This window comes from Oryctolagus cuniculus, chromosome 9, assembly GCF_964237555.1.
Source record: "Oryctolagus cuniculus chromosome 9, mOryCun1.1, whole genome shotgun sequence".
Classification (NCBI taxonomy): Eukaryota; Metazoa; Chordata; class Mammalia; order Lagomorpha; family Leporidae; genus Oryctolagus; species Oryctolagus cuniculus.
The window spans coordinates 99,062,501-99,074,786 of record NC_091440.1 but is presented as its reverse complement, the minus strand read 5'-3'; the positions used below and the strand labels follow the sequence as shown (position 1 = coordinate 99,074,786).

Sequence of the window (12,286 nt, the reverse complement as noted above, 5' to 3'; positions counted from 1 at the left end):
ACAGTAAAGAATCAATAAATGCAGTATCTAAAGTCTTGTCTTGTTTGTATTATAAGATGTACATCCTGTGTGTCACATTTTCCTTAATAGACCAATCGCACACTTAAGTGTGGGGAGCAGCCCGGACTGGACTGAGTTACTGGAATTAAGACTTATTCTATGCATCTGCTCTCCCACAATATGGCGCTGGGAGAGAAGTAAACAGCTTCCGCACAGCTGCCTCCAGTTCAACCAATAAACTGTAGGACTTGCTCCTGATTGGAGAGCAGCGTGCTCGGCGTGTGGGCAGCCGAGTTGGGATTGGCGGAGGAGGACTATAAAGGAGGAGAGAGACGGCATGCACCAGGGAACATCTAAGGGGAACATCTGAGGGAACGCCTGTGCAGCCCCCGAGAGAGCCGGCCGGCGGTGTGCCGCTCCCCTGCGGAAGTGGGGAATGTGGCCAGGGGGAACCGCCCTTCCACGGAGGTGGAAGGGACAGTAGCCAACCCGGGAAGAACCAGCAGCAAACCCGGGGAGGGCCGAGCAGACAAAAGAACAGCGCAGGGTCCTGTGTCGTTCCTCCACGAAGAGGGGGAGCGACATAATGGTGCCGTGACTCGGATATGAAGCCTAGGCAGGGTTTAGTGTCGTTCCTCCATGAAGAGGGGGAGCGACACTTAAGGAGTCATCCAAAGTTCAGTCCATATGCACAGAGAGAGTAATCAACTGGAGGAAGCCTGTATGTGGACCTCTGCTAACACAAAGTTAACAAAGAAGAGCCAATCACACAATTTGTTCCAACCTTGTGTTTTAACTCAGAGCATTCTCTAACGAACTAAGTTCACAAATTCAATTACTTGACACCTTCATTTGAAAGAGGTCATAGGCATTTCAAATTTAACATATTAACAAAGCTGAATCCCTCCCTTGAATTCTTCCTCCTCCAGTTTCCCCCATAGTTCAATAATCACCCAGGGCTTCATAGTAGAAGACCTAGGGATCAATGTCAGCCACATCCCTCTCCCTCATCCTTCACATGAACTCCATCAGCAAATCTTGTTGATTGTCTCCAAACAGATCTCTCCATCTCCCCAGCCAACAGCATACCATGTCCCTTGAGCATGCAACATCTAACAGGTCCTTGGCTCGTTCTATTGTGGCTCCTCATCCACCTTCTATTAATTCTTCATATAACTCCCCTACTAATCTTTTTAAAATAGAAAATGGATCTTACCCTTCTCCTACTGAAAATGACTTAAAGCTTAACCACTGGGGTTAAGATAAAAATTAAAATCATTAGCATGATTATTCTACCCAGTATGGTTTCTGCCTACCTCTCCAGTTAGTTTCATGTCAAATCATCCCTGCTTTCCCTCACTTAATCATTCACTCACCTACGTACCCATGAAACTACCGATTCACTTCTACTTCGTACTCTCCACGAACCCCAACTTCCTTTTGGTTCTCTGATGAGGCCAAACTATTTCTGTTTCTAGGACCTCTACACGTGTGGCTCCAGCTGAAGCAAACTGCTTGCCATTCCTAATCTAATTAATTTCCATTTGCTTTCAAATAAATTTTCATTTACTTTTCATGTCACAATTTAAATATCAAAGTATTAGAAATGTACTTCTTGACCATTCATTTTAAATGAAGTCCCTTTGCTATTTTATAAAATACTACAGTTTTATTTATTTGTATGTGTCAAAATTTAAAGTATGCACATATTTCTAGGATCACCTATGATTAATCTCCCCCATTATGGGGAGGAGCATTGTGCCATAGTGGGTCAAGCCATCACCTGTGATGCAGGCACATCTCATATGGACACCGTCTTGAGTCCCAGGTGCTCCACTTTCTATCCAGCTCCTTCCTAATGCACCTGGGTGTGGGGAGCAACTGGGAGCAACTCAGACTAGACTAAGTTACTGGAATTAAGACTTATTCTATGCATCTGCTCTCCCACAATATGGCGCTGGGAGAGGAGCAAACAGCTTCTACCCAGCTGCCTCTCACCAACTTGACAAGCTGCAGGACCTGCTCCTGATTGCAGGAGAGCAGCGGACTCGGCGTGTGGGTAGCAGAGTTGGGATTGGTGGAAGAGGACTATAAAGGAGGAGAGAGACAATATGCACCGGGGAACACCTATCTGAAGGAACACCTGTGCAGCCCCCGAGAGAGCCGGCCGGCGGTGTGCCGCTCCCCCGCGGAAGTGGGGAAAGTGGCCAGGGGGAACCGCTCTTCCACGGAGGTGGAAGGGTTGGTAGCCAACCCGGGAAGAACCAGCAGCAAACCCGGGGAGGGCCGAGCAGACAGAAGAACAACGCAGGGTCCTGTGTCGTTCCTCCACGAAGAGGAGGAGGAGCGACACCTGGGAAAGCACTGGAAGACAGCACAAGTGCTTGGGCCCCTACACCCACCTGGGAGAACTGGAGGAAGCTCCTGGCTCCTGGCTGTGGCCTGGCCCAGCCCTGGCCATTGTGGTCATTTGGGGAATGAACCAGTGGATAGAAAGTCTAATCCTCCCTCCCTTCCTCCCTCCCTTCCTCCCTTACTTCCTTCTCTAACCAGTGGATGGAAAGTCTCTTTCTTCCTTTCTTCCTTCCTTCCTTGCTTCCTCCCTCCCTCCCTGTCTCTCTTTCTCTCTCTCTTTCTTTCTCTCTTTCTTTTTTTTTTCCTGTGTAAGCACTTAAATATAAATTTCCAAAGTACGACTCATGTGTTACAATGGCTTCCCCCCCCATACCGTCCCTCCCACCCACAACCCTCCCCTTTCCCACTCCCTCTCCCCTTCCATTCACATCAAGATTCATTTTCGATTATCTTAATATACAGAAGATCCGCTTAGTATACCTTAAGTAAGTATTTCAACAGTTTGCTCCCACACAGAAACATAAAGTGAAAAATAATAGATGATTTTTTTTAAATGATGATGAAATCAGATCAGACCTATTGTCATACAGACAGAGTGAACAGTGAGAGAGACAGAGAGAAAGGTCTTCCTTTTCCGTTGGTTCACCCTCCAGTGGCCTCTGCGGCCGGTGCACCGCGCTGATCCAAAGCCAGGAGCCAGGAGCCAGGTGCTTCTCCTGGTCTCCCATGTGGGTGCAGGACCCATGCACTTGGGCCATCCTTCACTGCACTCCTGAGCCACAGCAGAGAGCTGGACTGGAAGAAGAGCAACCAGGACAGAATCCGGCACCCCGACCAGGATTAGAACCTGAGGTGCCGGCACCGCAGGCGGAGGATTAGCCTATTGAGCCATGGTGCCGGCCCTAACTCTAACTTTCAAATAAATAAATTCTTCAAAAAAAAAATCCACCATTAAACATATGTGTTCCATTAGGAAAAGGACCATATTGTTTTGGCTCACTAAAATAGTCCCAGTATATGGCACATAGTAAATTCTCAATAAACATTAACTGAATATATGAATATCTCTAGTACCATTAAACTCTTAATAATGCTTGGATTGCCATTTAATGTAAATGATTCATTTCTGTAAATATTCTACTTTTTCTTCTACTAATTCCAAAAATCATGCTATATATATAAGCATCTAGTATTATAAAAATATGGAGTAAAATACAAACATATATACACATATCTTTTGGATGTAACCTAGTCCTTTACTAACCTAATCCTTAATTATTATTTCCTGAGGGAAGAAATTATTTTGACAAATATATTTTAGACCACGGATTTCTTAAAAAACTAGAAACAGACTTGCCACATGATCCAGCAATCTCACTACTGGGTATATACCCAAAAGACACGAACATATTGTATCAAAGTTAAATAAAAGTAATTACTCAGTTTTCAAGGTGCTTATTTTATATATTCAACAGAAACTGACTAAAGGCTACTATCTTAGAGGAACAGATTTAAAACATTTCCAATGTCTTAGAAAGATCTATTGGATAGCACTGTTATAAAGAGTACAGAGGCTTCAGTAACCCATGAGCTTTCATGAAGAAAAGCATGTGTAATATTTACCTTATGCAAAAAGGAAAAAAGGAAATTCTGTTTGGAATTATTCAAGTCCTGATAATAAGGAACAATAATCAGAGACCACTGGAAATTAAGCACTAGGAATATACGCCGCTACTCAGAACACCATTTTCCTAGGTAATATCAACACACAGGAAATGTGCATGTGTTTATCTGTGTGTTTAACATAAGAAAGTCATAAATTTAAACAGATACTTTTAATTTCAATTTAAGATTACTAAGATTAAACTTTCAGAATTTATTTTCAATCTTAAATGTTCTATATCTTCTAAGGGGTAACACCCTCAAACCAGTATTTTGTTTCAAACAATGCTAAGAAAACATTTTCCCCTTCCTCCGATCCATTCTTCAGGAAACCATAGGCTATAAAGCTTAGTAAAACTGAGGGACTGCATTAGGAATGGATTCCACAGCACACATTTCTAGCCATTTACTAACGCTACTCAAATTAGTCTTATGAGGAAAGCCTAAAAGTAAAATGAGAAATAACAGACAAATTATTAAGAACCTGCCATTAAAAGAAACTCTTAAGAGAATGAAAGATCCAGTAGTAAGAACAATACCCATCTCATCATTCCCGTAGTCAGCTGTGTTATTTCAGCTGTTGCAAATACTACAAACTCTATGATTATAACGCTGTGCCAAAGGGGGGAATGAGAATTTCTGTGAGTCACAGAAATGAAACTTGATATATGAGAATCAAAATTTTAACAATAAATAAAGAGCCAAAGTCAGGGATTGAACCCATGCACTCTGAAGTGGGATACTGGGCTAAACGTTTGCTCTTCATTCTAGATTTAATTTGCATTACTCTTCAGGATACTGAGGATTAATGATAATAATAATTGAAGATTAATCCCTTCAGGATTAATGATATTCAAGATTAATGATATTGAGCATTTTTTCATATATTCGTTGGCTATTTGTATTTCTTCTTTTGAGAAATGTCTATTCAGAGGAATTGCCCATTTTTAAATTGAATTTTTTGTTGCTGTTGAACTTTTTGACTTCCTTTTACATTTTCTATATCAGTCCTTTGTCAGATGAATAGTCTGCAAATATTTTCTCCATTCTGCGGCCTTGGCACTAATACTTTCAATTGTTCTTTTGTCCCAGAGTTTTCACTCCCTAGAGGATTATATAATGGTGAGTCAGGACAGGTATGCATATTAATAAAGTGGAGAGTGTACAACTGTGAGAGGGAAAGTGAAAAAGGAGAATCTGAACGTCCTAGCGCCTTTCAAACACACTGATCTTGTGGGAACGGTGTGTCTGGAAGGTGACAAGCTGTGCCCAATTCCCTTTGGGAAAGTGCTGATACCTCAGCTTGAGTATTTTTCATATGGGCTACTCTAATAATACATTTGACCTTCTTCTTTCTATTACTCCCCTTCTAATTCATTCTCCAGCTAATATGCAGATAATCTTTGAAAAGCATAGATCAGATGGTATCCTCCTTTAAAACTCTTCAATGGCTTCACTCTTTTTTTTTTTAAGATTTATTATTTATTTATTTGAAGGTCAGAGTTACACAGAGAGAGAAGGAGAGGCAGAGAGAGAGAGAGGTCTTCCATCTGCTGGTTCACTCCCCAATTGGCCACAGTGGCCAGAGCCACGCTGATCAGAAGCCAGGAGCCAGGAGCTTCTGGGTCTCCCATGCGGGTGCAGGAGTCCAAGGACTTGGGCCATCTTCTACTGCTTTCCCAGGCCATAGCAGAGAGCTGGATCAGAAGTGGAGCAGCCGGGACTCAAACAGGTGTCCATATGGGATGCCTGCACTGCAGGTGGCAGCTTTACATGCTACGCCACAGCACCGGCCCCAATGGCTTCACTCTTAAAAAACACAGACTTCGCAGTCAGCTCTGTGGCACAGCAGGTTAAGCTGCTGTCTGTAACGGTGGCATCCCATGTGGGTGCCAGTTTGAGTCCTGGCTTCTCCACTTCCGATCCAGCTCCCTGCTAATGCTACTGGGAAAGCAGCAGAAGACTGCTCAAGTGCTTCGTCCCTGTACCACATGGGAGACCTGGATGAAGCACCTGACTCCTGGCTTCAGCCTGGCCCAGTCGCAGCCATTTTGGGAGTGAACCAGCAGACTGAAGACCTCTCTCGGTCTCTCCATCTCTCTCTCAATAAATAAATAAATTTTTAACAACAACAAAAACCCACAGACTTCCTGCCACGGTTTAACAGAAGGCCCTACAGATCTTGCGCAGTCACACTAATCTTCCTCAAATATGTCCTGTTCTTTTCTACCTCACTGTACTCTTAATAACAGATTCTTTTTCACTGGTCACACGGTGAGTTGCTTCCTATGGTTCAGGGCTCAGTTACATGTTACTTTCTGATTTTTGATCTAAAATATATTCTAAGCCCTCCAACTTCCATCAAATTATTGTCTTATCACAGAAAGCTTGTTCTTATCCTTTAGAGTACTTAGTGATAACTTGTTATTGCATGTTAGTGATTGGGTTCATGTCTGTATTGTACTCCAAACTGTCTCTTAGGGGATAAACCATAGATGCTTTGTTCATTATTATATATTTATTGCCCAGGACTAACACACACATATTGGATGATCAATAAGGATCTGCGGAATGAATGAGCAAGCAAACTAATAAGTAATTATTATTTCCTGCTTAAAATGCTTCAGTGGTTCTCCTCTACTGTCTTGAATATAAAATAAAAATTCCTGAATATTAGAGTGAACAAGCTTGATCTGATTGGGCAAGGTTGTGTAAATAACCAACCTCTCTCCCTCTCCCTTGCTCTTGTCTTTCTCTTTCTCCCCAAGTTTTACCATTTATATCTACCCACTAGAGTTCAAATGCTTCCAAGCTTTTACCTATGTTGGTCCCTCTATGTAGGATACACTGAATATCCTCCCTCAGTTCCTTGCCTAAACTTTTCTTATTAAGGCTCAACTCCTGCACAGCCATATCATGCAAGAAGACCTCTTCAAACTGATGACACATGACTCCCACATCCTCCATTCTTTTTATTTTATTTATTTATTTATTTTTTGACAGGCAGAGTGGACAGTGAGAGAGAGACAGAGAGAAAGGTCTTCCTTCACCCTCCAATGGCCGCCTTGGCCAGCGCACTGCGCTGATCCAATGGCAGGAGCCAGGTACTTATCCTGGTCTCCCATGGGGTGCGGGGCCCAAGCACCTGGGCCATCCTCCACTGCACTCCCTGGCCACAGCAGAGAGCTGGCCTGGAAGAGAGGCAACCAGGACAGAATCCGGCGCCCCGACGGGACTAGAACCCGGTGTGCCGGTGCCGCAAGGCGGAGGATTAGCCTAGCGAGCCATGGCGCCGGCCACATCCTCCGTTCTTAAAGCACTCTATACCTCTACCATGGCATTTATCAAATTTAATTATATGTTTATTCTTCAGTCTTTATCCAAAATAATTTTCATCTTCACTGCTTAGTACAACATGTGTAAAATAGCAAGATATTACAGGAATGTTTCTAAAAAAAACCAGCATGAGTTAACATGTCCCTTTATTTTTAGAGCATTACTGTTATTAATTAACAACTGAGCAAAATGTAACTTATATTCAGACCAGTACAGGATTGTTTTTAAAACCAAATACTTACCGCACACTCTGGAAATGGGTAAAAGTGGGGAGGACTGGGGAATATAATTACAGCTGTACCAGCACACAGCATCCTCCATAGACTACCTTACTACCAGTGCTGTTTCAGTAGAAGCAACTATGCTGCCTGAAAATGTACTTGAGTACATGTTGATAACTGCTGTGTAAACAGATTTATAGCCAGTGGGGAACTTACTAAGTCTTTCAAAGTAATAAAAAGATGCAATGTTAAAAATGCTCAATAATCTATATAGTTGTCCCTTGCTGTACACAGGGGATTAGTTCCAGGAAACCCCAGGGACACAGAAACTCATGGATGTTCAAGTCCCTTATATCAAAGGGCATGGTATTTGCATATATCCTATGCACATTCTCTTGTATATGTTAAATCATCTCTAAGCTATTTATAATACCTACCACAATGTAAATGTTATGTAAATAGTTGTTATACTGTATTATTTAAGGAATAGTGATCCAAAAAAGTTCAAGCATTTCCTATCTATCATCAGTTAAATCCCCAGATGTGGAACCCCATTGAGATGGAGGGCAGAATGTAACTGGTAAGCAAACCACAGATAAAATCTTACCATCTCAAAGGTTAAGAAATTCTACTTAACACAGATAAAATATTACAATCTTAAAGGTCAGGAATTTATACTTAACATCTAAGCCAAATGATGCTAAAATGCAATTTGAAAAAAATTTAACAGCATCACTATTAAATAATGGGCTTAAAAAATCCAAACTCCCATGTGTGAATGTCAGTTTTTTTGAGAGAATATATATTTATCATTGCTCAAAAGATTAAAAATATACTTTAGAAACAAATGTAAATTCAGCTTAATGAAATATAAAAAGATCTTTGCGGGCATTTAAAAAATCTTTATTAAGCAGGCTTGGTTGCAAATAATTCCTTGAAGAAATAAATTTATGCTTGAAGAATACTAATGCAGTCTTTTCTAGTTTTTTTTTTAAGCATTTCTAAAATATTATGTTGATGACAAAATGGTTGAAGCAAGAGTACTGCTCTTTAGACCCTGGCAATTCTGAGGCTTGTTTAAGTGCTCATTTTCTAAAAATCAGTAGGCTCTTAAAGAAGTTCATGGAAAATGTGTATCATGAAAAAACTATGCAGGGATTTAATTTTTTTGTATCAAAATACACATCTCTTAATTCCACTTTCCAAAAACTTTCTAAGTCCCTGTACAGACTCTTAGATCAAATGAAATACAATCTGCCAAAAGTTGAGCAGAGAAAGTTTCAGGAAAATAACTCTCATGTGGGAAGAGATAAAATAAAAGTAAAGGAACCTGTGACTTTTCCCCTTTGGGGATTATTCACATTCACATCTCCATTTGCCAAAACCAGTTAGAGGGCATCTTACTTCACTTGGTCACTGAACAACTTCCCTAAATCTCTGGATAGGTTCAATTTAAACAGCATGTATAGTATGAGGAATTAAGAAACTGTAAGGGGATCCTGTGACAATATAGGAATGACATTAAAAAAAATGTTTTCCTGTGGGAATTTTTCCCTGCCCAAACATCAGAAGGGTCTATCTTAATTTAATAAAGAGCTACGGTTCCCATACAGTTTCACTTGGAGAAACTAAGACATGTAGACATCCCCCAAAGGGACTCATTTCTTCTCAAAGGCCAAATTTAAAAACAAATTAGTTTCTGGACCTGAAAAAGAAAATAAAAATAATGTTCCTGGCCAAACTTCATCCATTTAGGCATTTCAAAAGAGTAACTGTAGATGATCTCAATACATATTATTAACAAACAGAAGTAAAATTAAGTCGAGTTAGAAGACAGAAAAATATGAAAATAAGACTAGAAGGAAGAAGCAAGGGTGGTAGATGAAGGCTGTAAGAATTCAAAGTACAAACAAAAGCAGTTTTCTTCATACCTTGAACCACTTAAAGCCCAAATGACTGGTCTCATGCAATGTATCACTCAACAGCTTCGGATAGCAGTGATAGCAGAATGGTGGGAAACAAGATAAACAGGAAGGAGAGAAGGAAAAAAGCATGCAATTAAAAGCAAATTTTATATAGCCACTTTGGAAGCCAATCTTGTAGTTTTTTACAAAACTGAGTATTATCTTATCATACAATCTTAATATATAATCAATTTCAACCCAAATGAGTTGAAAATTTATGTACATATAGAAACCTGGACAAGAATTTTTATAACAGCTTTATTATAACTGCCATAATTCAGAAGCAACCAAGATATCCTCCAATAAGTGGTAGAATGAACAAACTATGGTATGTCTATATAATGGGAATATTGCTCAGAGATAAAAAGAAATAAGCTCTTAATCCACAAAAAGAAAAATCTTAACTGCAGAGGCTAAGTGAAAGAGACTAATCAAAAAGGCTATATACTGTGTGATTCTAACTATCAGTAAAAGAAAAGGCAAAACTACAGAGATAGTAAAAAGATCAGGGATTAAGAAGATGGAGGAAAACTGAAAAAGGTAGAATACAGAAGACTTTGGCAGTGAAACTTACTAGGTATAATATTGTAATCACACTTCTGTCAAAACCTATATGAAAAAGAATGAATCCCAGTGGAATAGTTAATAATGTATCGATATTGGCTCGCTAATCTTACCAAATACATCATACTAATGCAAGACATTAATAATGGGACAACTGAGGAAAAAGGAATAAACAGAAACTTTTCTTTCTGCTTAATTTTTTGGTATACCTACAGAACTGCTCTGAAAAAATAATTCTATTAACTATAAATAGATAATAGTTCCAAAAAAGCAAATAATCAGTTTACACATTAAAGAACAAAAACTGTAACTCAAGTCTATATTCCATAATGACACATCTATTATTAATTGCCAACATCTCTGTGATCTTTGATATTTAAGACTTGCTACTAAATAATGAAATTGAGGCAGAAGGAATTCTTTACAGAAAGAAAAAGAGAGAGACATTTGGAAAATAAAAGAAAGACTGTGAAATGGGTTAAGAAGATTTTAAAAAATCCCTCAGCATCCTGGAACAAAGGCTGCCTCCACCCCTCTTTGAAGCCCTCCCCAAGCTCTGTTTGTGCTTCAAGAAGGTATTCAAAGACAGAGCAGATGCCGCAATTACCTAGGAAAAGGGTGCTGAAAGGTACTCATTCTGCAAAAAGGTCAGTTTTCCTCAGCTTTTCTAATAAATGTCGATGGGCTTTTCTTTCTACACTTGACACAGAAGAAACCACATCCTTGTGTCTAACATGGCTATGGAGGGGCTTCTTGGGGTACACGTCTGCCTTGAAATGCATGTTCTTTATTATTCAATCACCTAAACTCACAATAACACCAGTGGTCTGATCAAGGGGGACTCCCAACTATTCACATCACATCGTTACTGAGCTCTTTTAATTTGTTTAGCATTCACAGTTCTCCCACAAAGCAATGGAGACAACCACTACAAAAATCAAATGTCATGAACCTCTTGCTGTGTGAGGTAGATTCAAAACTGAAAATTACCTTCTCAGAATAGGAACTGAGCTATAGCCTTTACTTGTTAAAAATATTTCCTCCATTCACACTTCCCATCTTTACTTTTCTTAATTAAAAGTCAAAATCGAAGATATGGAGATTTAAAATGATGTAGAAAATACAGAAAACAAAGCCACAAACAGCAACAGCAGAACTCTTCAATAAGTCACCTGAAGGCTGAGATAGGCTAATGTGGTTCTCAGGTGCCATGGCAGCTATGTCCTTCACATTTTGTTATTACCCTTAATTGTTTTGTTATAACCTTCATTGCTCTTTTGAACAGGACAAGGTATAAAATAAACTGTTTCCTACTGAAATTAACATTATTGATTCAGAAATATCTATTTTTTTCTAATTCAATTTTAAAGTCAAGGCTTTCCTGATTCTTATAGCAGAAAAGCACCATTTCATCTCATCAGACATATAAGCATACTCTACATAAATACACATGAAATCAATTCTAAACTATTAATAGAGACATCTGCATTAACACAAGTCAATTCCTGTGCAACCATTTTTCAATTCTTATTTAAGCCTAGATACTTACAGGTAATGAAGTGGTTTTGAAACCCGATAAACAAATATACGGTATGTGTTGTTCACCTAAACTATACTGGTTGGGTTTTACCTTTCGTTTAACCAGCCGCATTGCTAATAACTGTATAAAATCGCAGACCTGTTTCTCAGCATTGGTCCTGGCTGATTCCTCTTGTGCTAGCACCATTTCTCGCTCTGCAGTTATCTGTACACTTTCTCTTAGTGCTTCTTCCAGCTCTTCAATCCTGTCATCCTTCTTACGGAGACTGTCCTGGAAAACGATGGAAGACCAGGTGAAGTAGACTAATTAGTTAACCCAAGGAGAGCCTATTTATCACAAAGCACTATTTGCTTATTAAAAGTTCTACTCAGAAGCAAATCTAGACCAATAAGATGTCCTCACAGAGGAAAGAATCAAACAAGGGAAGAAAAGAAGTAAAGCAGGCTGAAGAACAACAGCATTAAGAGGAAAGCGTCAAGTTAGTGAAGCAAGACAAATGAGATGGACTTGCTCTCCGCAACAGAGAGAATAACACCGTTAGCACAGGTAGCAAAGCCCTGACTATTTAAAAACGCAAGCTGTTTTGGAACTCTCTAAATGGAGCTTGAAGCTAGCACTGATGAAGTCTAAGTGACTGGACTGAG

At 39.8% G+C, this 12,286-nt stretch overlaps 1 protein-coding gene across 17 annotated transcripts in view; it reads right to left on the bottom strand.

Moving 5' to 3' along the window:
• The window catches only part of ERC1 (ELKS/RAB6-interacting/CAST family member 1), a 518,217-nt gene that overhangs the window by 252,093 nt on the left and 253,838 nt on the right, over positions 1-12,286 (bottom strand). For 7 of the 17 annotated variants that reach the window (XM_070049263.1, XM_070049265.1, XM_070049267.1 and 4 more), the window contains 2 exons: positions 11,781-11,912; positions 9,506-9,559 (listed from right to left, as the gene is read on the bottom strand). The exons of 5 other annotated variants lie outside the window; for them this stretch is intronic. In XM_070049263.1, the coding sequence (XP_069905364.1) occupies positions 9,506-9,559; positions 11,781-11,912 (186 nt within the window). The remainder of the gene's footprint in view (positions 1-9,505; positions 9,560-11,780; positions 11,913-12,286) is intronic. 5 more of the 17 variants (XM_008259816.4, XM_002712778.5, XM_002712779.5 and 2 more) reach the window with 1 other exon arrangement.